At 26.3% G+C, this 23,248-nt stretch overlaps 13 protein-coding genes and 1 non-coding gene across 14 annotated transcripts; 7 read left to right on the forward strand and 7 right to left on the reverse strand.

Annotated features, from left to right (window-relative positions):
* Positions 1 to 720: 720 nt before the first annotated feature.
* Positions 721 to 1,170, forward strand: AAJ76_200059268 (40s ribosomal protein s13; the record flags this gene model as incomplete). Its single annotated transcript, XM_024474507.1, has 1 exon — positions 721 to 1,170. The coding sequence occupies one exon, from the start codon at positions 721 to 723 to the stop codon at positions 1,168 to 1,170; it is 450 nt and encodes a 149-aa protein (XP_024332274.1).
* Positions 1,171 to 1,300: 130 nt separating this feature from the next.
* On the forward strand, positions 1,301 to 2,053 carry AAJ76_200059848 (hypothetical protein; the record flags this gene model as incomplete). The annotated part of the gene is made up of 1 exon (XM_024474508.1): positions 1,301 to 2,053. The coding sequence occupies one exon, from the start codon at positions 1,301 to 1,303 to the stop codon at positions 2,051 to 2,053; it is 753 nt and encodes a 250-aa protein (XP_024332275.1).
* Positions 2,054 to 2,149: 96 nt separating this feature from the next.
* On the reverse strand, positions 2,150 to 2,220 carry AAJ76_200060697. The gene has a single exon. It is a non-coding gene; the product is annotated as a tRNA-Gly (tRNA).
* Positions 2,221 to 2,347: 127 nt separating this feature from the next.
* Positions 2,348 to 3,934, forward strand: AAJ76_200060895 (atp-dependent rna helicase dbp2; the record flags this gene model as incomplete). The annotated part of the gene is made up of 1 exon (XM_024474509.1): positions 2,348 to 3,934. The coding sequence occupies one exon, from the start codon at positions 2,348 to 2,350 to the stop codon at positions 3,932 to 3,934; it is 1,587 nt and encodes a 528-aa protein (XP_024332276.1).
* Positions 3,935 to 4,533: 599 nt separating this feature from the next.
* On the reverse strand, positions 4,534 to 6,213 carry AAJ76_200064760 (histone acetyltransferase; the record flags this gene model as incomplete). Its single annotated transcript, XM_024474510.1, has 1 exon — positions 4,534 to 6,213. The coding sequence occupies one exon, from the start codon at positions 6,211 to 6,213 to the stop codon at positions 4,534 to 4,536; it is 1,680 nt and encodes a 559-aa protein (XP_024332277.1).
* An 824-nt stretch (positions 6,214 to 7,037) lies between these two features.
* Positions 7,038 to 9,008, reverse strand: AAJ76_200067555 ((myosin heavy-chain) kinase; the record flags this gene model as incomplete). The annotated part of the gene is made up of 1 exon (XM_024474511.1): positions 7,038 to 9,008. The coding sequence occupies one exon, from the start codon at positions 9,006 to 9,008 to the stop codon at positions 7,038 to 7,040; it is 1,971 nt and encodes a 656-aa protein (XP_024332278.1).
* A 109-nt stretch (positions 9,009 to 9,117) lies between these two features.
* Positions 9,118 to 9,462, forward strand: AAJ76_200067665 (methyltransferase mtq2-trm112; the record flags this gene model as incomplete). The annotated part of the gene is made up of 1 exon (XM_024474512.1): positions 9,118 to 9,462. The coding sequence occupies one exon, from the start codon at positions 9,118 to 9,120 to the stop codon at positions 9,460 to 9,462; it is 345 nt and encodes a 114-aa protein (XP_024332279.1).
* A 42-nt stretch (positions 9,463 to 9,504) lies between these two features.
* On the forward strand, positions 9,505 to 9,945 carry AAJ76_200068052 (60s ribosomal protein l23; the record flags this gene model as incomplete). Its single annotated transcript, XM_024474513.1, has 1 exon — positions 9,505 to 9,945. The coding sequence occupies one exon, from the start codon at positions 9,505 to 9,507 to the stop codon at positions 9,943 to 9,945; it is 441 nt and encodes a 146-aa protein (XP_024332280.1).
* Positions 9,946 to 12,899: 2,954 nt separating this feature from the next.
* AAJ76_200071620 (hypothetical protein) lies at positions 12,900 to 13,073 on the reverse strand (the record flags this gene model as incomplete). The annotated part of the gene is made up of 1 exon (XM_024474514.1): positions 12,900 to 13,073. The coding sequence occupies one exon, from the start codon at positions 13,071 to 13,073 to the stop codon at positions 12,900 to 12,902; it is 174 nt and encodes a 57-aa protein (XP_024332281.1).
* Positions 13,074 to 13,452: 379 nt separating this feature from the next.
* On the reverse strand, positions 13,453 to 13,725 carry AAJ76_200072272 (hypothetical protein; the record flags this gene model as incomplete). The annotated part of the gene is made up of 1 exon (XM_024474515.1): positions 13,453 to 13,725. The coding sequence occupies one exon, from the start codon at positions 13,723 to 13,725 to the stop codon at positions 13,453 to 13,455; it is 273 nt and encodes a 90-aa protein (XP_024332282.1).
* Positions 13,726 to 14,009: 284 nt separating this feature from the next.
* On the reverse strand, positions 14,010 to 14,894 carry AAJ76_200073441 (estradiol 17-beta-dehydrogenase 12; the record flags this gene model as incomplete). Its single annotated transcript, XM_024474516.1, has 1 exon — positions 14,010 to 14,894. The coding sequence occupies one exon, from the start codon at positions 14,892 to 14,894 to the stop codon at positions 14,010 to 14,012; it is 885 nt and encodes a 294-aa protein (XP_024332283.1).
* A 3,541-nt stretch (positions 14,895 to 18,435) lies between these two features.
* On the reverse strand, positions 18,436 to 19,449 carry AAJ76_200077996 (guanine nucleotide binding protein beta subunit; the record flags this gene model as incomplete). The annotated part of the gene is made up of 1 exon (XM_024474517.1): positions 18,436 to 19,449. The coding sequence occupies one exon, from the start codon at positions 19,447 to 19,449 to the stop codon at positions 18,436 to 18,438; it is 1,014 nt and encodes a 337-aa protein (XP_024332284.1).
* Positions 19,450 to 19,698: 249 nt separating this feature from the next.
* On the forward strand, positions 19,699 to 22,125 carry AAJ76_200078246 (coatomer subunit beta; the record flags this gene model as incomplete). Its single annotated transcript, XM_024474518.1, has 1 exon — positions 19,699 to 22,125. One exon carries the CDS (start codon positions 19,699 to 19,701, stop codon positions 22,123 to 22,125), a length of 2,427 nt encoding a protein of 808 aa, XP_024332285.1.
* A 22-nt stretch (positions 22,126 to 22,147) lies between these two features.
* Positions 22,148 to 23,113, forward strand: AAJ76_200080695 (geranylgeranyl transferase type-2 subunit beta; the record flags this gene model as incomplete). Its single annotated transcript, XM_024474519.1, has 1 exon — positions 22,148 to 23,113. One exon carries the CDS (start codon positions 22,148 to 22,150, stop codon positions 23,111 to 23,113), a length of 966 nt encoding a protein of 321 aa, XP_024332286.1.
* Positions 23,114 to 23,248: the final 135 nt, after the last annotated feature.

A 23,248-nucleotide genomic window follows, 5' to 3' on the forward strand; every position in this document is an offset into this window, starting at 1 on the left:
CCCAATTCTTTGTGTAAGAAAATATCTTTTAAATAAATTCAATTATTCGGCTTTGAAACGTCCACTATTAATAATAATTTACTGAAAAGTATAATAAACAGTAGTTCTTATTAAAAATAATTCTATGATCTAATGTCATTAAAATTTTTTACAAAGTTGACTTTATTAAATTTAAAATTGACATTAAAATATTGTTACATTTAAAGGCAAATTTAATGAACTTAGATACTGAAATTAAATAATCGAAAATCAGAAAATTATAATCCAAAATAATAAAAAAATATAGTGCATATTAAATGACATAAAACAATTATGTATATAACTTGAATAGAAAATTATAATATAATATTTTAAGCATTCTTTCTTCACATATTTTGATATAATTATTTACACCTTTTTCACCAAACATTAATTATTTTTTTAGACTGCAATTTTTTAGTGTAAAAAAGCTTTGGCAGATAAGTGCAAATATTTTTTCATAAAATTAATTAAAAGAATAAAGAAATTACACATCACCTCTTTTCTTGTTTGTAACAAACCAAAACTTAATTTTATAGTCAAAAATATGTTTAGTTGTCTTATAAATTTTTTTGGTATAAAAACCATATAATTGTTTTAAGATACAATACACTTTATAATATTGTACACATTTTACAAAATAATATATTATTTTCGTAAATTTATGCTGTAAATTTTTTTGTTTTTTTACCCCATTTTAAAATGGCTAAAATGCATTCTAGTGGCAGAGGTATAAGTACAAGTATAAAACCATTTACTGTAATGTTTCCAACCTGGTTAGATGTTCCAGTTGAAGAAATAAAAGCTGATGTATTAAAAATGAATACCAAGGGTGTGTCGTCTGCTGAAATTGGTAATAAATTAAGAGATGTTTATGGTGTCGGGGATTGTAAAACTATTTTTAATGGATTAAGTCTTAGTAGATATTTAGAGAAAGAAGGCAATTTTATTGAAATTCCCGAAGATGTAAAAGACTTAGTTAAAAGAGCTAATATACTAAGAAAACACATTAATATCCACAGAAGGGATAAGGATTCTAAGTTTAGATTGGGATTAATTACTAGTAGATTAAATAGGTGTATTAAACACTACAAAAAGAAGTTAAGAATACCAACTACATGGAAACCAAAATTGGTTGAATTAGTTAAATAAATAATTTATTTATTTTTATAAAAATTATGCAATGTGCTAATTATATTTATTTTTTGTCGTGTCATTGTTTTACAAACCAACAAATTTTTTTATAAATAAAAAAATTAATGTCGATTTTAACACAACCCCAATGTACGAAGACATCTTAAAATTTCTAAAAGACAAAAATAGAAAACTTACTAAAGAAGAAGCAACTGAATTTATAAGGCTGCTGGCTGAAAGTGTAGGATGTGAAGAAGACATTATGGGACACAATAGTAGTTTGGAAAATTCAGAAGAAGAATTTTCAACTGATATTAATTTTGTAATTGATGATATAAATGAAGGATATAGTGAAGATGAGGATACGTTTTCTTTGGAAGGAATTAGTGATGAAGAGGAAGAAGAAAAGGAGTACATTGTTTTAAATAAAAGAAAAATTATGAGAAATAAAGAGTTTAAAAGGGTTAAGACATTACAAGAAACATCTGTAAAAGAAGCCAGTGAAGAAGCAATAAAATCTGATATTGAAGTGTTGTCTACAGAAAAACAAAATTTAATAGACAAAAATATTGATCATGCATGTAATGAATCTGCCAAAGAAGAAAACTTACTAGATAAATCTCATGAAAATAGCAGTAAGCAATCTGATGTATTATTTAACCTTCCTAAGACTTTAAATTTTTCTTCTGGAAATTTTCTTGCTTCCGAAGAATCTCCTTCTCCAAATTTACCAAATGATGTTGAATTTTCTCTTCCAAAATTGGACAAAAGCTTTGAATTTAAACTTCCTGATGCTACTTGTACTAACGAAGAATTCAAATTTGATGTTGGAGAGTTACTAGATATTAATAAAAATGGACCAGATTTTAAATTTTATGATGAAGATAACAATGAAATCTAATAAATATATAAAATTTGTATTTTTTTTATGAAGTAAGTTTTTTATTTTTAAAATATTTTGTTCTTTTCACACAAAGTAAAAATACATATAAAAATATGCACCAACCGGGAATCGAACCCAGGCTAACAGCTTGGAAGGCTGTTGTCATACCACTTGACCATTGGAGCTTAGTTTGCCGATAAACATGGTTTTTGTTAATTGGTATAAAAAATTGCTTTTTCTACAGAATATATTTTTTGTGACAAAAAAAGTAAAAGTTTTTTTATAAATTTTTCTTTTTTTAGACCCTCAAAAATGTCATACGGTAACAACGATAATTACAACGGTAGTTATAGAAGCCAGAAAAAATCTTGGCGTGATGATAATGATGATAAATTACAAAAGGGAAATAGAGCATATAAAAACAATACTTTTTCTAGAGGAGATAGTTGGTATGGTGGAAATTCAAGGCCATTATCAAACAGATCAAGTGGATGGACCTCTAATAAAAGTGTTTCTTGGACACCAGGTAGAAGTGAGTCACGGCCGGCATTTGAATTAAAACCAGCTCTTGGTGCTGTAGAATTTAAAAAAGATTTTTACAAAAAAACCGATAATTTAACCGACAGAGAAGCAGATAATTTTAGAAATCAACATGATATTAAAATTTCTGGAGATGTACCACATCCCTATGTTAAATTCGAACATGCACCCTTTGAAAATGAGGTGTTAAATAATTTTAAACTAAAAGCTTTTACTAGTCCAACGCCTATACAAGCGCAGGGGTGGCCGATGGCACTCACAGGAAAGGATATGGTTGGAATAGCGCAGACTGGAAGCGGCAAAACACTTAGTTTTGTACTACCAGCACTCATTCATGCTAGAGCTCAGATTCCTTTAAGATCTGGAGATGGTCCTATTGTTTTAGTTTTAGCACCCACTAGGGAGTTGTGTCTTCAAATTAAAGATGTGTTTGATGAATATTGCAGATTTTTTAATATGAGATGTACTGCTGTTTATGGAGGAGTATCTTCATATACACAAAAAAGAGATATCAGTATGGGATGTGAAGTAGTTGTTGGATGTCCAGGGAGACTTATTGACTTGAATGAACAAGGAGCTTTGCATTTTAACAGGGTTACTTTTTTGGTTCTAGATGAAGCGGATAGAATGCTTGATATGGGATTCGAACCTCAACTAAAAAAGATTATAGTTAATACGAATCCTGATCGACAGACTCTTATGTGGAGTGCTACGTGGCCAAAAGAGGTTAGGCGGTTAGCAGAAAATTATATGAAGAATTTTGTACAATTAACAATTGGTAGTGTAGAACTTAAAACTAATATTAAAATTAAGCAAATTGTTTCTGTTATTGATTCTCATGAAAAAGCTAATAAATTACATGAGTCATTAAATGAAAAGAAAAATGAAAAAGTTATTATCTTTGCTAATACTAAAAGAATGTGTGATAATCTCGAGGATGATTTATCACGAAGAGGATACAAAGCAGTTGCTATTCATGGCGATAAATCGCAGAATATTCGTGATCGTATAATTAGTGATTTCAGATCTGGTTATAAAAATATTTTAATAGCTACAGATGTAGCAGCTAGAGGATTGGATATTAAAAATGTAGCTTTAGTAATAAATTATGACTTTCCAAATAATATCGAAGATTATGTACACCGAATTGGACGTACAGCTAGAGGAGATGTAACTGAAGGATTGTCTCACTCATTTTTTACCTCAGAAAATAGCGCCTGTGCTAAAGAATTAGTGAAGATTCTTAAAGAAGCTAATCAAGATGTTCCATCCAAGTTAATAGACATGTCTACTACAAAAAATGGTGGTTATAATAGCAGAGGAGGAAATTATAGCAGACCATATAGAAGCTGGTATTGATTTATTAAATCACTTTATTATTCTTTGCAAGCGAAGAAGTGACATAATAATTAAATTATTGTATGCTCTTCGTTTGGTTTTATTTTACCTAAACTTATGCTTTTTTTGGTGTTTTAAATATTTTTTACTTTTAGAAAAAAATAAATTTCCACATTTGATTTTTTTATTTTTTTCTATAAATTCATTATTTTTAAATAAAATTGTACTTTTTAAACGTTTTTTTACAATATTATTTATCTTGATTATCTTTTTAGTTTATATTGTTAACGATTGCAATTTACAAATAAAATATAAAAAAGAAATTTAAGTCTATTTTTAAATAACAAAATCTATTTTGTATTTTTTTTTAAAGCATAGTTAATAGTTTTTTTTATAAAACCAAAAACGAAAGTTATTAACAGGATTTGATTTTTTGATGTACATTACTTCAATAAAAGCTGTAAACTGATCCATGTTTATAATTTTTTATAAAAAACTTTAGTTGTGCAATGTATTTTTTAAACATGTTAAAAAAATAAAGATAGAAAATATTAATTAGAAAATTTTAATAATCCAACCTTAAAACAAAAGCAAAGTAAAAAAACACAAAAATGCTTTACTTATAGCATTTTTACCATATATGGTCCTTCTAAATGATATCCAAATTTTTCGTAATATTTTCTTGTACCAACGCCAGAAATAATAGCCATTTTGTTCGAATTATGCTCTTCGCGGGCAATTCTTTCCGCTTCATCAATTAATAATTTTCCGTATCCTTTGTGCTGAAATTTTGAATTGTCTTTCTGGTCAAGACTAACAGCACTTCCATAAACATGCAACTCTCTAATAATAGAAGCATTATTATTGTTGATAGCTTTATTAAATATAATCTCAAAATCAGGATTGATGATATCATAAATATTTTTGTCATTAACACCTTTTAACTCAGCCCTATAAGTTTCTTCGCTACATTTTCTTAACCGTAAAAGACCAATTAAAACATCCTGCTTGACATCTTCATAACTAAGAAATGTTTCACTGCCTTTATTGGCGACATAATCACGCCTAACAAGTTCAGGATTAATTGTATCAAGCTTCTCATGAATGTCTTTAATGCCAATTTCTCTTGTTCTTACATCACGACATTTAGTTTTATAATCCTTCATTCGCAAAAGTGCTAACTCTCTTATATTTCCATGCTCTACACCTGAGCTAACCAAAGTCATAGGTATATCACGTTGAACTCTATAGATTCTTGTCCATGGTGGAACAAAAGATAAAATTCTAGCTAAAAAATCGATAAGTTCATCAGGAGAATAATTTTTATATTGATTATTTCTCCATAGCTCATACAACCCCGTACCTCTAATAACTAAAGTTGGATAAATTTTTAATCCGTCACTTCTAAAACGCGGATTATCAAAATATTCTCTAAACTGTGCTAAGTCACGTTTCCATCCAACATTAGGCAAATTAGGCATCATATGACTAACAATTTTATACCCAGCGTCTTTAGTCATACAAAAAGATTGACAAACAGCCTCAACTGTGTGTCCCCTATTTGTATCCCTGGCAACATCTTCATATACACTTTGTACACCAATTTCAATCCTAGTACAACCGTATGCCAACATTTTATCTAAATGAGATTTAGCACAATAATCAGGCCTCGTTTCTATTGTAATACCTACACATTTCTGTTTTGACTCGGCTCCAACAGATACTGCCTCTTCAACAGTATTAGATTTGTGTCCACTAAGTGCATCATGTAATTTAATTATAAATTCATTTTTGTATGTTTCAGATAACGACATAAATGTTCCTCCCATAATTATATATTCAACCTTATCTATATTGTGTCCTAAACTCTTCAATTGTTTTAATCTCTCGCGTGCTTGATCATAAGGATCGTAGCGGCTTCTAATAGCCCTCATACTTGTTGGTTCATACCCTGTATAAGATTGTGTAGAATATTCAAACTCAGAATCGGGCCCTCCAGGACAATATATACAAATGTTTCCAGTCAGTGCTATATGTGGACATCTATGTGGCTTGCACATTACTGCTACTACCGCAACACCAGAAGCTGTCCGTACTGGTTTAGCTTTGAGTTTTGAAATTAAATCTTTGTAATCATAAGGAATACTAGAAATAATATCCACAATTCTAGGAGTACTTTTAAGCTTATATTTTTTACACATAATCGATGTTATATTACTGACATTTATTTTTTTATCTTGTTTATACAATTTTATTATTTCATTTGCAATCTCGTTACATGCCAGTAAAAAATTTGACATTGAAAGGGTTCAAATTATTTTCAGTATTAAAAGGAAATACATATCAGTACGATCTTTGGTTATTTAAATGATTAAAATTGATTTTATGGTTGTTGAAATTAAACATGGGTTTAATTATTAGAAATCTTTTAAATAGTCAGAAGTCAAACATAAATAAATTAATGGTTGTTTGACATGTCCAAGTTTAATATTCACAAATTAATTTTCATATAATTAATTTTACTAATTAAAATTATAAAGTATAAATATCTTCTGCTATGTATATTTACAATAATAATAGGCTGTAACATCAATATGGTCCATTCATGTAAATTAGAAATTTGCTTTATGTTTAAAATCCAAACTTTATAAATTATTTTGTAAGTTTAATTCTTTATATTTTTTTTTATTTTGTCATTTAAAAAAAATTAAATTGAAAATGTTTTTTAAAAATTCAAAATATTTCATAAATCAACTTACATATGCATATTTTTTTTCTGCAGTTACTGTATGAACAAAAGATTTGTGCATCAAGCCAAATAAATAGACGATTAAAGAAGAAAAATATGTTATTAAATAATAATGTTCTGCATAAATAAGAGACATTAAAAATTATTTTCCAAAGTTTTTATTTTTTAAACATTTTGTTATTCAGTTAAAATGAACTTTAAATCAAAAAGTAAAATTTTTTCAAAAACAAATTATCAATAAAAAGCAGAAAAATATCGTTAATAATTAATTTTTTAGTTCAAATATTATAACTTATTTAATTTTGTATAAATTAAAATAATAAGAAACAAAAATGTATATCTACCAGACGAAGAATATAATAAGCAAAAATGGCCTTAATCTTCTAGTAACATATGCCGCCTAAGTCTAATTTTAGAGCTTGACGAGTCACTAGATTTTCTTCTAAACCCTTGTTCAAATAAAGAATCCTGTTCTTTTGTTTTTTTTCTTTTCTTAACTGATTTTCTTTGATAATGAAAAAATTCCAACCCTTCATCTTCATTATTACTAGTTCTTCTTAACCTAACCATTCGGGGTTTTGGATATTCAATTGATTCAATATAATTACGACGTAATGTGACAGAAATTTTATTTTCAACAGGTAGTATAGGATCCTTATAAACTCCTCGCCTTCTAACAATAATTTCTTCTTCACTTGACCTGTTCTCATTTTCTATTATTTCCTGCGTATCCGAACAACTTTCATCACTAAAGTCTACGCTTCCTTCACTTTCTTCAATCTCTGTAGTTGTTGTAGTCGTTTCAATGTCTATTGCACAAAATTTTCTTTTGTATTTAGACTTATCTAGATATTTAGAAATAAGATGAACAAATGCTGCTTCTTCAATTAAAACATTTTTTGCATTATTAATCGGACGCGAAGAATAATCAATGAGTAACCAGCCTTCATTCTTATTTCTATTTGAATCTAAAGTACAATCATTTTTACATTCTCTGTATAAAGTATTATTAGTTGTTGTAAAATGCTCAAAATCTGATAAAAAAAACTGTTCAGAAAAAATGTACTTATCATGGTTAAGCGAAAAAGTTCTTACATTTCCCAACTCGTCACCAATAACAAAATAATCACCATCATTTGAAAACTGACAATCATTTACAGTAAAATTAATTTTCTCACAATTAATTAATTTATCTAAAAAATAAAATTTAAGAAACTGGCCATGATAAGCAAAAATGTTTTCAAAAGGATGTGCGCAAATACTTCCCATTTCATCTACCTCTACCGTGTATCGCAATATTCGATCAGAATAAATCCTAATTTTAAGATCAGTACAAACACACGCTAAATATCCATTTTTTAGATAGCTCATGTTATCAATCTGATAAGAATCTTCTGTGTCTAATTTAAAAACAGTTTTTTTCCAATGACCAGCGATAATTTTTGTAGTTCGGCTAAAATTACCCATAGAAGAACAGCCTTCATAAAAATAAGTCCACTGAAAAAGCCAGTTTCCACATCCAGCAGCAAACTTCAAACAGTCTTTTGCTGCACAAATTGTTTGTACCTGCAAGTTATTAGTCTCAAAAATTACACATTTATCAATATTATAAGTATCTAATAGAATTAAATAGGGCCAATAACCAGCACGAAGCAAAAATCGTCCCCCATCTGTAATACAAATCGCTTTATAAGGTTCATCTAATGTAAAATCATTTTCTTTTTCTTCAACAAGACCACTTAAATTAAATTTGTAAACTTTTACTAATCCATTACAAAAAATTACAACAAGATTGTAAACATCTTTTTGACTTTTAATTTCAAAAAATTCTGAAAATGTAACACCAGTGAAACATCTAATTGTGAAATGTATTGTAAAGTTTGATAAATCCCAAACATTAATAATGCCATTAAAATCACAGGATACAAAAAATTTCCCATCTTTACTAAAACATAAATCATTAACTAAATTTCTATGTCCTATACAGGTATGAATCAAAAATCCTGTTTCAACATCCCAAAATTTAATCATTCCATCAGATCCACCACTTACAACATGTTTACCTGTGTTATCAAATGTAATTCTTTCTATTTGTCCAGAATGTCCGAGCAAGTCGCCAGCATGTCTGTAAAAATATTTTTTATATTTATATTTTTCTAAAGAATCTTCGATGTTCTGATAATTGCGATATTTAAATGTACGAATGTATTCATTAAAATTTTTTATATTTGATTTTATAAGCATGTTGTTTACAGCTTCAGATAAATCTTTATCGTTTATTTTTACGTTTTTTTTCAAAGTCTTTTTGAAAATATCTATAAAATCTTCGCCAGGACCAAATGACATAAAAGAGGGGTAGTTTTTTTAAAATAATAAAATTAACAAATCAAAATAAATAATTTTTTATTTTTGTCTGAACATTTTCCAATTTAAGTCTTAAATCTCAACCCATAAAATGAAAATTTTTGTACAAGCGGTCTTTAAATGTCAAAGATGTACTTTTAATACTAATACTATTTTAAATATTGAAGAACAAAGACACGTAGAAACAAATTATAATACGGAACTTTTAAAGGGCTTTTTAGAAAACAATGAAATGAAAGAATTTTTAAAGCGTTTACAGCCCCAATTTGATTTTCTTACTGACGACGATATTACAAATCCTCTAGTAAGTAAAAATGTTAAAACATTACTTTTTGAGATAGATATAGTTAATGGTTATTTACAATGCGAGGGCTGTAAACTTATATATCCTATTAGAGATTCTATATTAGATACAGTAGATTGTATTGAACAGTAATAAATTTTTACTTTTGAAATATTTTATTAATTTTTTGCCCCAATGGCAGCAGAAAAAAAAGGCGACGCATCTGAAAAAAAAATAGCAAGAAAGCCTCACCGTAGAATGACTAAAGGATGTCAAATGGAGACTTTATTAAAGTGTGCTGACAACTCTGGCGCCAAATTACTTAAAATTATAGGTGTTAGAGGATACAAAGGCAGACTTAATAGATATCCTGCTGCTGCACCTGGTGATATTGTTGTCGTATCTTGTAAAAAAGGTAAACCCGATTTAAGAAAAAAGGTACACTATGCTGTGTTAGTGAGACAAAAGAAGGTCTGGAGAAGAGAGGATGGTACACATATCGGCTTTGAAGATAATGCTGCCGTACTTATTACAACAAAAGGTGAAATGAGAGGAGGGCAGATAGCTGGATCTATACCAAAAGAAGTTGCTGAATGCTGGCCAAGAATATCTAATTCTGGAAATTCAATAAATTAAGTTTTAAACATTTTTTCGGTTGTTTTACTAATATATTGTAGTATTCTTACTACATGCTTAATATTTTTTAAAAATTTCTTCTTCAAAATATTTTATTTTTTTTAGCTTCAATGAGAATAAATTAGAAGAAAAAATTTAAAAAAGTTTTTATGACAATTTTGAAGAGAACCACCGTAAGTTAAGTATCCTTTTCCAAGAATACGACACATCTTTATCGCTTGTGGAAGCGTAAACTTTATATTTTTGACGAAACTTCCTACAATCATCTTTGTGAAAAAACTTTTTAATTTAGAGTCACAAAAGAAAAGATATTAACAACTACAATAATCCATTATCACACAGAAAAAGCTATTATTAGAAACAAAGACGAAGTTTAAAATAATGTTTCACTGAAAACTATTTTAAGAATAATTCATATTTTTGTGGACATAAAGATATGCAGATTACTCTAATGATACATATTTGAACTCTTACAAAAAAAGTTAGTTATAACTGTTATGTACTTTCACATAAAAACCAATCATAATTTTTTGTAGTCTTTTTGACCAATAAATTATTAGGAAACTAATAGTCTTCTTAGGATTAAAAAGGAGATTTCATCTTTACCCCTTTAAAACTATAAATACGATAAAAATCATAAATAAATGAAATAATTTAATTTCTTTAATTGCGTTTGCTTTAAAAATAACACAGTTTCAGCGAGTTCTGGATAACATATAACTTTTTAAAAAGGGGGTTTTAATTAAATAGCTATCTTATTTACATTGTTAATAAAAAAATAATTTATCACATTAATTGTTTTGAAGGTATAATTAACTAATCAGGTACCAGATCTAATTTGTGATGATTACATACAAATAATGGTTGGAATATGTAAAAAATATTATGAAATTATTTATTATTTAATTAAGACAAATTGTTGTACTTTTAACATTCGATATTGTGTAATTAAAAATATCAAAAATTTATTTAAACACGACATAGAATTAATAAACATATAAAGAAATATCATATAAAAATCTTATAAAATCATTTTTAGGACCTGAAGTATGATAAATTAAAAACCAATTAAAAAAATAGTGATTGCAATTTAAGGCATAAGGAAAATTTAAATGACAATTATGGATTGATTTTTGTCAAAAAAATTTTATTTTTTATTTTTAATTTTACTAAAAAAGTCATTTATAGTTTATAATTTAGATAGTAGAGTAGAAACAAAAATTATTTGAGATAAATTAAAAAATAAAAATCCTTTTATTAAACATTTGGTTATCAGTACAATTTAAACATTTTTTGTACTACCTTAAAAGTGAAGTTCAATAAATCAAAAAATATTTTTTTGAAATAGAAATACAATAATCTTATAAATTACAGTTAATCTTTAATTTTTGATGAAAATTTTTAAGAATTAATTAATTGGTTTCTGTTTTAACTTTTAACTTGTTATTTAAAATATATTAAATATCTGAAGAAAAGTTGAACTAAATTTAATATCAAGATGCTTTTTCATAGTAATGGTGTGGTATCCTCACAGTATTAATATCAAATTAAATGTCGGTTATTTTGATATTCTTGACATAGATTAAAAATTTGATATAAAATCTCATTCTTAAATCAGAGGCATGATCAAGTCGAATATGAGCTCAATAAATCATAATCATGTATATTCTATTATTGAACAACACCTTGACGGAGGACACATCAAATAGTAATTTCACTTTTTGAGTTAGAATTCAAAAATTAAGGTAATTAAAAAATTCAATTTTTTTAAAACATTTATAGTACTAAATGTTAAAAAGTCTCTATTTATTGGTTATTAAAATCAAGTTTAAATGAAATATCCAGAAATGATATTTATTGCATAATTATTTGTTCTACCTGTTACTTGAACAATTTAAATAAGTTTTGCATATTTTCTCATACCACATAAACATATATATTCTAGAATATGCTTTTTGTATTTAGTATTAAAAAGGAAAAAATTCATTTACTTTATATATAATGGTCAGTCAATTGATTTTCTATCTTTTTATTAAATCAACTGCCTTGTTAATAATTGTTGTCTTTATTATATTTAAATTTCTATACTGTATTCTTAATAATACTTAATGCATAGGCATTGTCTTCTCTAAGAATTATTAATATATTTTCATATTAATCTATCACCATTTACAAATCTTAATTAATTATAACTTTTTTTAAATATTTTCATTTATATATTATCAAACCATTTAAGACGATTTACATACTTAATAATTTCATGCGAGCTAAAAAGATAAAGCCTTTTCATTAAAGTCTCATGTCACAGTTTAAATTAAAATTCCGTTATTAATTAGTGTTATTTACTTTTTTATTATTGCTCTAAAAATTAATTCTTAAAACGAGTTTAAAACTTATTTATACTGTCTTTATAAAATTAAACGTTTAATTTTTGGGCACAAAAATGTAAAACATTTTCTCACCCAAAATCTTTAATATCTCTTTTGCTTTCACTGATTAAAAACGTGAATCGATGAGTTTAAAATTTGTTTGTAAGGATGAAAGATAAAGAAATAACTGAATGATTAATGGCAAATAAATTAATGAATTGCGAAATATCATTTGAAAAATGTTTGAAACTAATAACTTGTAATCTTTAAATATATTTATTAAATTTTTATTTATTTTAAAACAATAACTTGTATTACTGCGCCCAGTGGGCACAATGATACAAAAGGTGCTCTTTTGGGCACGAAAATACAACCAATTCATTTTTTGGAGAAAACTCCCTTGAAGCTGCACGATTTTTAATATACTCAAAAAAAAAATTTACTCTTATTTTGCATTTTCATTTTGTAAAAACAATATTATAAATTCTTATTTTTAAAAAAAGTAACTTTTGCGAAATAAATATGCCAAATTCTAAAATTTTTTGTTATAAAATCTAAAAAAAATTTGTATTATACATTAAAAATTCATATTCGTAAAAAAAAAGAAATATATAGTAAATTCTTTAACATTGTTGTTGGTTGATTTCTCCAAAGCATATACCTAAGGAGATCTATTCTTACTAATGAAGCTGTTCTATTTCTGTAGGGCACATTTCTTTTTAAACTCGACGACTTTTCTTCTAAAGTATTTGTATGCATATCTTATTTTTAATTAAAACTTTTTTTGAATGGTTTACGTTTTTGTGTGCAAATCAATAAAGTTTCAAATGAGGATGGCCTTTTAAACACTCATTGTAAATTATAGAATACGGTAAAATGTATATAAAAATAATACTTTCACGTTCTGTTCTACTTCTTTGCATCACCGGACACAACAAAAATCGTACGAGTATGGCACTCAACTGCACCAAAGATCCAAATATCGTCAACCCCATGACCTCTATTATACATCCTCTTCCACAACTTGCTTTCATCATCTCTATTATATTTCCGTTTCTCCCAAAATTAATTATCTCAGAATATTTATTATATATAGATTCTTTATTAAATTTGTAAATCACAGCAGAGACTTTATTTTTTAATATATTTGTAATTCTTGAAATAAGCTCGAATGAAAGATTGTTAAAAATAAACCAATGATTTTTAAAAAGGTCGAAGGAGAAATTTTAAGAGAAAAGAAAGCAGTATGTTTAAAAATAGAATATCTTATTTTACAAAACTTGTCTTTGCAACGTACCATTGATATGCCATATTGTACAATTTTTGATCCACATTTTTGGCAAACACGAGCAAAAATACATATTCGAATCATATTTAAAATTTCTTCACATTGCTTCTTCTGTTGTAACATCAAAAGATAAGGGGAATTTTTTTTTTGGTTATATCAAAAATCGTGCAGTTTTGGGTTATTTTAACCATTTTTGTATTATTTACAAATTTATATTTTTCCAAATTATTTAATTTCAAACTTTAGCAAAAAATATTTCAAAGGTTGGGTGATATTTTAACAAAAATGTGCATAAACTTTTGCATAGAAAGATGTTTCTAAAATGCAATGAAATGTGTAATTTAAGATACATTATTACAAAAAATAATAGTAGAGTTTAATACATTAATACCAAAAAAATATTTATTTTATTGTTTTTTCTTTTGTTCTAAAAATTCTCTTTTAAGTTCTATTTTCTCGTGTATGTTTGACTTATAACGACCTATAATCCAACGTGGAATTAAATCTACAATACATTGCCAAAAAATATGTTTAAGTCTAGGAATAATTCTTCTGTTCGAGCCAAATGTTTTAAATAGTGAAGTTACAAATTTTTTTGTATCTATAGAATTATATGTATCTAATTGTGCTTTTAAAACTGGACTGTAGTTTATATACTCAACTACGATTCCGTATTTATTTATTTCGTAATATAAAGATGAGGCAAACTGGTTTAAAAATGCTAAAGTGGCGGAATAAACTGCAATGTATGGAACGGGTATATCAAATGCAGAATCACCGATAAATAAAATATATCCTAATTTTTTTTCAGTCATTTGTGCGGCGACTCTATGAGTGATATGAACTGTGCTTAAGATATTGGTTTGAATAATTACGTCATTTCTACGATTTAAAAAAGATTCTACACCTCTGTCAGCTGTAGTTGCTGCATTTATTAAAACAGCCACATCGTAATCTTCAAGAAATGAAAAAACATTATAATTTTCTGCGGTAATTTTAAAATCAATAACATAAAATTCGCACTCAATTTGACTGGCCAATTCATTTTTTAAAGATTCTAGTTTGTCTTTATTATTATCGATCATCAATAATTTTACTTTTCTAAATGCTAGTTGTTTACAAATTTCTTTACCAATCCCTTGTGTGGCACCGGTAACTACTACAAATTTATTTTCAATCTTTTCCCAAACTGTTGAGTTAGTCAAGTAAGACCAAATGTATTCAAAAAGATAATTACCGAAGTTGTATAACAATATTAAGCCCCGTGCTTTACATACAAAAGAAAGAAACATTTAAGGATTAAAAAAATAAAATCTTACGAATGTAATAAAAAATTTTCGATCTAAAATATTTTATAATAAAAAATTTAGCAATATTTTTAACCACCAATTTAAACGTAAAAAGGCTAAGTTACAAATTAAAGAGTTATTTGATATTGTAACATTAATAAACTTAAGTAATATTTATTGCTATGAATTTAAATAAAAATTCTTATTATCTTGCAAAGATATTTTAGTAATAAAATTTATATTTAATTTATTCAAATTTTTAAAATAAAGAATAAAATATAATTAATTTATAAAATATTTCTCGCTAATCGAACCTACATAGATTTACAATAAAATAAATTCATTAAAAATATATTTAAAATATTTGACATGCTATTATTTTTTCAATTTTTTTATTCTTTTAAATTAAAATCTTATGACTAACAAGTAGCAATATCTAAAATAATTAATAAAAAAATAAGAATCAATAGGGTTTATAGCTAATAAGTCAATGATAAAATTAGTTTAAAGATTATAGAATATGATATTTGTTATACTTAATGAAAGCAAAGAACTATTTCTGCTTCTAAATAAAGGAGTCTAAAATATCAAAATCTTAGTTTTTGTAACAAAAATTGATTAAAATATTTCACTATTTTTAAATAAATTACCTACATATTTAAAGATTAATTTATGCAAGTATTAGATTGCTAATTAAAATATACAATACATAATTTTAACAATGATTTGTTTAATTCAAATATTAAGGTTGAATTTCTAAATAGTGATCGTGGTCAAACAGATTCGCTTTTGTGCATCTGTTCGTTCGCAGTATAAAAGAAAATTTCAAAAAATTAGCCCCAAAAAAAGGATTGTGAAAAATAAAATTTATTCTATAAACTCGTCTTTAAAATAATAAATTTCACATGTTTTTTTAAACAATGTAATACATTTGCAGAATTAATATTTCTAGTTATTTTAACTTTTTTCTCTTTTCTTTAATTTCTATGTTTGTCTTATAATAATCATTGTTTCTCTTAAATAATTTAACTCAACGAAAATTTCTTTATTTCTTAATATCATAAGTATTTCTACAATCTTGGTTGTGCACTATTTTTTTATTTTTTAAAACACAATCTATCCTTTAAAGCCATTGCTAGTGAAAGAAATATCGTTAATTATTTTTTCATATAAATCTGTATCATCAAAAAATTCTTAAAACACTTAATTTGCCTGCTACTGTAAAGCATGGTGGAGAGTCAGTAATGGTATAGGATGTTTTTCATACTTTGGTGTAGGAAAATTTGTTTTTATTAAAGGTAAAATGAATTCTGAGTATTAAGTATGTTTTATCTAATAATCTACTTGATTAGGCTAGATTAATGGGTCTGCAAGATTACATTTTTTAACAAGACAATGATCTCAAGCATACTGCAAAGCTTACAAAACTGTATCTCGAATCAAAACAATTTAAACTTCTTTATTTGCCTGCACAATCTTTAGATTTAAATTCAATAGAGGCCCCTTGGGCTATAGTACAGCAAAAATTATTACAATATTGCCCCAAAAATTTTAATAAATTGAAAGAAATAATAGTACATGGATGGCAGCAAATTCCATTAGAATTGTGTCAAAAATTGGCTTTAAGCTATTACAAAAGATCTTTAGCATGTTTTAGAGCAAAAGGAAATGATACTAAGTATTAAAATAAAAATATTTCTTTTTTTTGAAACAATTTTTTATTAATTTATCGTTTAATGTAAAACAAATAAGAACCAAATACACTGTAAAAAAGCACATTTAAAAATTTTACAACTAAAAGTAATTATTTTTTATTATAACTTAACTTACATAAAGCTCCGAAAAATATTCCTTTTTTTAAGCATACTGTATGTGTTTCTTGATTTTTGTAAAAAAGTAAAAAATAGGCAGAAGAAATATATCTAAAATTCAAAACATAAAAAGCCTCCAAACAAATGGTAAAATCCTTTAGGTCACGAATAAAATGCGCCATCACGTGCTAATAATTTTTGTTCCCTAGCCACTCTTAAATTTTTAGTTTTCTTACATTACAAGGAATATTTCTTTTGAAAAAATTGTCAAATTGGATAAAGTTATAATCCGATCTTGTTTTAATTAGCCCACAGGTATATCATAATTATTATTGTGACTAAAATTATAGGAGCTTTCTTGTAGTCGTCTAAATCCACTTTTTAAACTGCCTATCTTGGATAGCTTTTGTCTGTCGCGATCATCTAATATTGATTCTGAAAAATATATTAAGTCATGAATTGGTTTCCGGGTTAGTTGGATATCTTGTATCATTTTTTCTCACACTAAAATTTTCTGATTTCATCATTGCCCAATTCTTCAGCTACTTCATGCATTTTAGAATAATATAAATTATTTTCATTATTACTTTTAGTTTGAAATAAACCTCTGCAATTTTTATTCAAACGTGCCCAAAACGTATAGATTGAAGTTGTTTTCTTTACATAATACTTATTTTTAATTGGAACAAAACTAACAGGAATGTTGTTGCTCCCAAATTTTTATTTCAATTTTTGTCTTCTATAAGTAATTTTTTTATATATGAGCCGGAAATGTCCTAAAATGCGTAAATGTCCAAGGATCTTTTTAAATGTGCTATAAAATTTTAACAGATGTAAATTGTTAAACTGATAAGGCTTTTAGATTATAAGTAATAAATTAGAATGTTTTAGATATTTTTAAAATTATGACCGACTTTCAAAATTCAATAAAACAATTTGTAATTAGTATTTTAAAGCAAAAAATTAACTGGTAATTTTATTTTATTTTTAAAATAAATAAAACACGTAGACTAGTACTTTAAACCAAATATAAATGTAATATAATAATATATTATTTGTAGTTTTTGTTGTAAAATACAGGAAATATTAGTAGGGACAAAGATATAAATTGTAAATATTTAGAGAACTGTTGTAATAATAAGTGCACATTTTAAAATAAATTTCTATAATTCTGCTAACATCATAATTTTATATTTCATTGTATAAACTAATTAAAAGCAAATATTAATAAAAAGTTGAATTATAAATTTTTGACAAAAACTTATTATATGATGTGTGGACAATTATTGCAAGAAAACGCAATAAATTTCACAAGCTTTAATAATAAAGTATTAGCTAAATCTAAAATTATAACACATGAAAAATGATATTTAATCCTTTTGTTATAAATACTGTATTCTACATCTCTTAATACCCAAACTTGGTGGTACGTTAAAAAATTTAACTTTATGTTGTTTTAATTAATTTTTTTGTTGTACAAAAACTACTGTTGAATATTAATTAAAAGAATTAAACACTCTTTTAGCAGAAAAAGTATGATATTTAATGTATTATGATAATACAAAAAGAGTTTTACAATATTTGTAATAAAATGTTAGTAATTAAGCTTTAAATTAATTTATATAGTTGATGCAATTCTAATCAAAAAAGCAAGTTGTTCTAAGCCTTTACTTATACAAAGCCTACTTCGTCTTATAAAAAATTAAAAATACTTTTTTTAATAAAAATTTAATTTATTCGCTTCTTCTTGAATATTCTAATGATAAAATTTGTCCATTAGATAATCCGCAGTACAAAATGTCCTCTTTACTGACAATAGAATTACAAGAAATACCCTTTCCTATTGATAATAAGCTAAAAGTAGCTATAATAGTCTTATTGCAAACATCGTAAACATATATTGCATCATCTGTTCCTATTGCGATTCCTGCAAAAGATTCAAAAGATGTAACTGATCTAACTATATTTTCAACTATAACAGTTCCTACACACTCATTGGTATCTAGTTTAACAATATAAACTTTATTGTTCTTACCACCATAGATTAAAAGATTTCCTCCCTCACAAAAAGCAAGACAGGTGACACTTAGTGCTAAATCATAATCTTTAGGTTTTTCTCCGCTTTCTTTTTCATAACGTTGATAATCCAAAACGTTACCTTCAATAAACGTACGTAAAAGGGTTCCATCTTCAACATTCCAAATTTTAACTGTTCCATCTTTAGAACCAGAATACAAAATATTCTCATTCATAGAATCAAAAGCTAAACACGTAACCCAACTTTTATGACAATTTTCATATCCAGGGCCAAATGTATTAATAAGCTCTCCTCTGGTGTTCCATAATTTAATAGAACAGTCAACAGATCCAGTACAAATCTTATTATCATCTTTATTAATAGCAACAGCTAAAATATCACGATCATGGCCTCTAAGAACAGCTGTGGCCTCTTTTGATTTGACATCCCATATGTAACCCACCTTATCAGCACCTACTGAAACCAACATATCGCCGTTAGATGACAAAGCTATACTTGTAATGTTTTTCTTGTGTTTTCGACCGAATTCTTTGTAAAGCTTTCCAAACTCACTGTCTACATTACTATTAAGTGCCCAATAAAAAACACTTCTATCTTTAGATGAACTAAATAATACGTTAGAAGAGCCATTTCTGAGCTTTTGAATACAAGTAACACTGGCCTTGTGAGCAGACAATGGTTCTAAAACACGCAAGTCCGATTTTGACATTTTAAGGGGTTTAAAAAATTTAAATTTAAAAAAAATTAGCATAAATTTATATGTTGTAACAGAATTAAATTTACGGAAAAAACAAATTTTTATTTTTAGATCATTTACTATAAAGTATTATCTTTATGTTATTTGTAAAATATTATTTATGGAATTTAAATTAATGAAAATGCAAAATTCAATTTTTTGTTCTTTTTCTAAGGTTTTATTCTTAAGATTTTTTATATAATTCTCACTTTTTTACCCTTAATGTTTAAAACTTCTCTGTATATTCATGACATTAAAGAAATTTCTCAAGAACAGATACTAGGACTTATTCAATCTAAATCTTTAGAAAAAAAAATAGAAGGAATGAAAGAATTAATAATGTATGTAAGTCAAGGAAAAGCAAATGATCATTTACTTCATATAATTTTAAAAGAAGTTCTACTTATGGAAAACAATGAACTTAAGAGATTATTATATTATTTTTTAGAAATTTATCTGCCTTTAATTAATGACAGCGAAATTCTTTTATTGAACAACCAAATAAGAAAAGATTTAGAAAATCCAAACGAATTTGTAAGAGGATTTACACTAAAATTTGTTTCTAAATTAAGATCTGTAGATGTGTTAAATAATTGTTATAGATCCATTAAAGATAATACTACTCATTCTGTTGGCTATGTAAGAAGAAGTGCTTATTATTGTTTAGCAACAATTTATAAAAAGGTAGGAATATATGAAGATGTACCTAAAATTTTAAAAGAAAGTTTATACAAAGAGATGGATTCTTGTTGTCTTATTCAGGCATTTTGTTCTTTATATGATATTGATAAGGAGAAGGCTATGTCTTTTGCATATGAGGTTACTAATTCTAAAGATAAGGATTTTTCCTTAATGCTCCTTGATAAGATCTTAGATAAAAAATTTATAAATTGCTTTATTGAAGATAAAGATAGTGAGGTACGTCTTAAGGCTTGTTTAAATATTTTAGAACTTGATGATGAAAAAAATTTATTAAAATTTGTAGAAATTATATTTAATAATTTAAAAGAGCATGAAGAATATTTTGATGAGGTAGTAGTTCAACTAACAAAAATTAAAGATCGTACAGATATTTCTAGATATGTTATTGATATTCTACAATTTATAAATCCTTATAATTTTGACATGTCAAAATCTTGTTTAAGTTTGGCTTTTAATGTATGTAAATCTAGAGATGTTTGTCTAGTTTTACAATTTATTATAAATAAGTATAAAGAGATAGAAAACATGACACTTAAAAACAAAGCTTTGGAAATATTGTTAATTGAATATCTTTCAATTTTTACAAAAAAATTTGCAATTTGCGAAAAAGAAATCGATGATATTTGTATAAGAAATTTAAAAAAAGACTTTCCTGGATTGGTTTTTGCTTCTTTGGAATTAATTGAGATTTTAATAGGTTTGTCAAAGGATAATCAACTTATTAATGGACTTGTTAATTCTATAAAAAGTATAAAATATGGGAAGATTTTTAGAAAAACTTTTGAAATCATTGTAAAATACGCTGAAGTTTCTCATTTTAATCAAATAATTAATTTTATTGAAGACAGACTGAAAAATAATTATTTTTTTGACTGTTTATTTTTTCAAAAAGACAACAAGTTTTTATTAAACTTTGTGTGTATCTCATTAACAGAATTTTACTTTAGAATTCCGTACAATGAAGATCTTAAAATCAAATTAATTGCGATGTTTATTGGATTTACTAAATTAGAAGGCCTTTGTGACACCACTTCTAAATCAACTATCTTTTTATGCATTCGTTCTATTTCAGCTAATGTGCCTTATAAACAGGTAGAAAAAAAACAATCTACAAAGTTTAAAAATATTGATGTTTTAACTCCTTTAGACATTCCGATGTTTAATGTTAAATTTACCGAACAAGCAGAAAAGTTAATTGATTTTTTAAATTGTGAAAATACTTCAAACACGCTGGATAATATTGTTCAATTAACGGGATTATCAGATCCGATATACGTAGAAGCCGATGTTTTGTTTACGAGGTATGAAATAATTCTTAATGTACTATTAATTAATCAAACAGAAGATTATCTGCAAAATATGCTCTTTGATTTTGCTACAAGTCAAAATATTCGATCTGTTTTTTTAGATCTACCAAAAAATATGAAAGCCAGATCAGCAATCACTAAAAAGTTGATTTTTAGGGTTGTAGATGGTTCCAATGGATTTATAAGTGGTTCTGTCACTTTTAAATATCCTAATGAAAATGGTGAATATGCTAATCAACATTATACTCTTAATTTCTCAGAGATTAAAACTTATGTGTCAGATTTCCTGGAAAGTAAAACGTGCGAACCTTTAGAGTTCAAAAGTACTTGGAAAAAAATGACATGGGAGAATGTGTATTCAATGAAAATGCTAACGAAATTAAGCCTTAAAAATGTATTTGATAAGTTTATTAAATTGGTTAATGGCACCATTATTGACTTCAAGGAAGATGCTGATATTCTTGTTGCTAATATTTTGTGTACCACTCGTCAGAATGATGATATATTTTTTAATGTATGTCTCGCTAAAACAGATAACTTTGTCAATTTGGAATGCAGAATAAGATCTGAAAAAGAAGATGTAGTAAAAAGCATGAGCAATGTTTTAGGAAGAGTTGTTAAAGAAGTCCGAATAAAGTGATTGTTTTTTATTTTTTTGCCCCATGAAATTTACTAATAAACTTATTTTAGATTTAACAAATCATGTTAATTTTCTTGAAAAAATAAGAAACCTGAAAGATCTAGACTTTTTCCTTTCAGAACCGTGTCGACTAAATACACTTTATTGGATTGTTAATTCTTATAAAATTATGGGTATTGATCCAGGAATGAAAGATATAGTCGATTTTGTTAAAAGTTGCAAGAATGAAGATGGTGGATACGGTGGATCTACTAACCATCCATCTACAATATTAACAACTTTTAATGCCTTACAAATTTTATACATTTATAAAGAAAATTTTTATGACAATAAAACTATTAATTTTATATTAAGTAACATGAATGAAGATGGATCTTTTAGAAATGATAGATATGGTATGACAGATAACAGAATTAATTGTAGTGCAGTGTTGTCTCTGCATTTGTTGTACCTCAACAAAACTTTAAATTTTGAAAGATCATCTCTTGCTGAACAGATACCATACAAATATTGTGATTCAATAGAATTTGACTATAAAAAGTGTATAGAATACATAATTTCATGTTACAATCCAGATGGTGGTTTTGGTCTTGCCAAAGGCGACGAGTCGCATTGTGCATTTACATTTTGTTGTATTTCAAGTTTACGATCACTAGGCAGTCTTCAATATACAAATATTAGGGATATTAGTCGATTTATTGCGCTCAGGCAAGAAAAATCGGGAGGTTTAAGCGGAAGAATTAATAAAAAAGAGGATGTATGTTATTCTTTTTGGGCGTATGCAACCATGAAAATGATTCATAAAAATCATTTACTAAATGAACAGATGCTTATTGATTTTATATTATCCTGTCAAGGAAAAAATGGTGGATTTTCTGATCGCCCTAAAAATGAGGCAGACCCTTATCATTTAATGTTTTCACTTGCTGCATTGTCATTGCTTGGATATGAAGGTGTTGGTGAAGTTGATCCTGGTTTTGCGATCTAAAATAAATTATTGCTTTTTAAATATCTTTCAGTAGATATGTTTTATTAAAAACATATCATTATGTCACAGAATTTACATTTAGAATTTCATATTAGTTAAATTAAAAAATTAGATCTTTTAAATTACAAAATCTTT

This window comes from Vairimorpha ceranae (genome assembly GCF_000988165.1).
Source record: "Vairimorpha ceranae strain PA08 1199 chromosome Unknown NODE_2, whole genome shotgun sequence".
Classification (NCBI taxonomy): Eukaryota; Fungi; Microsporidia; family Nosematidae; genus Vairimorpha; species Vairimorpha ceranae.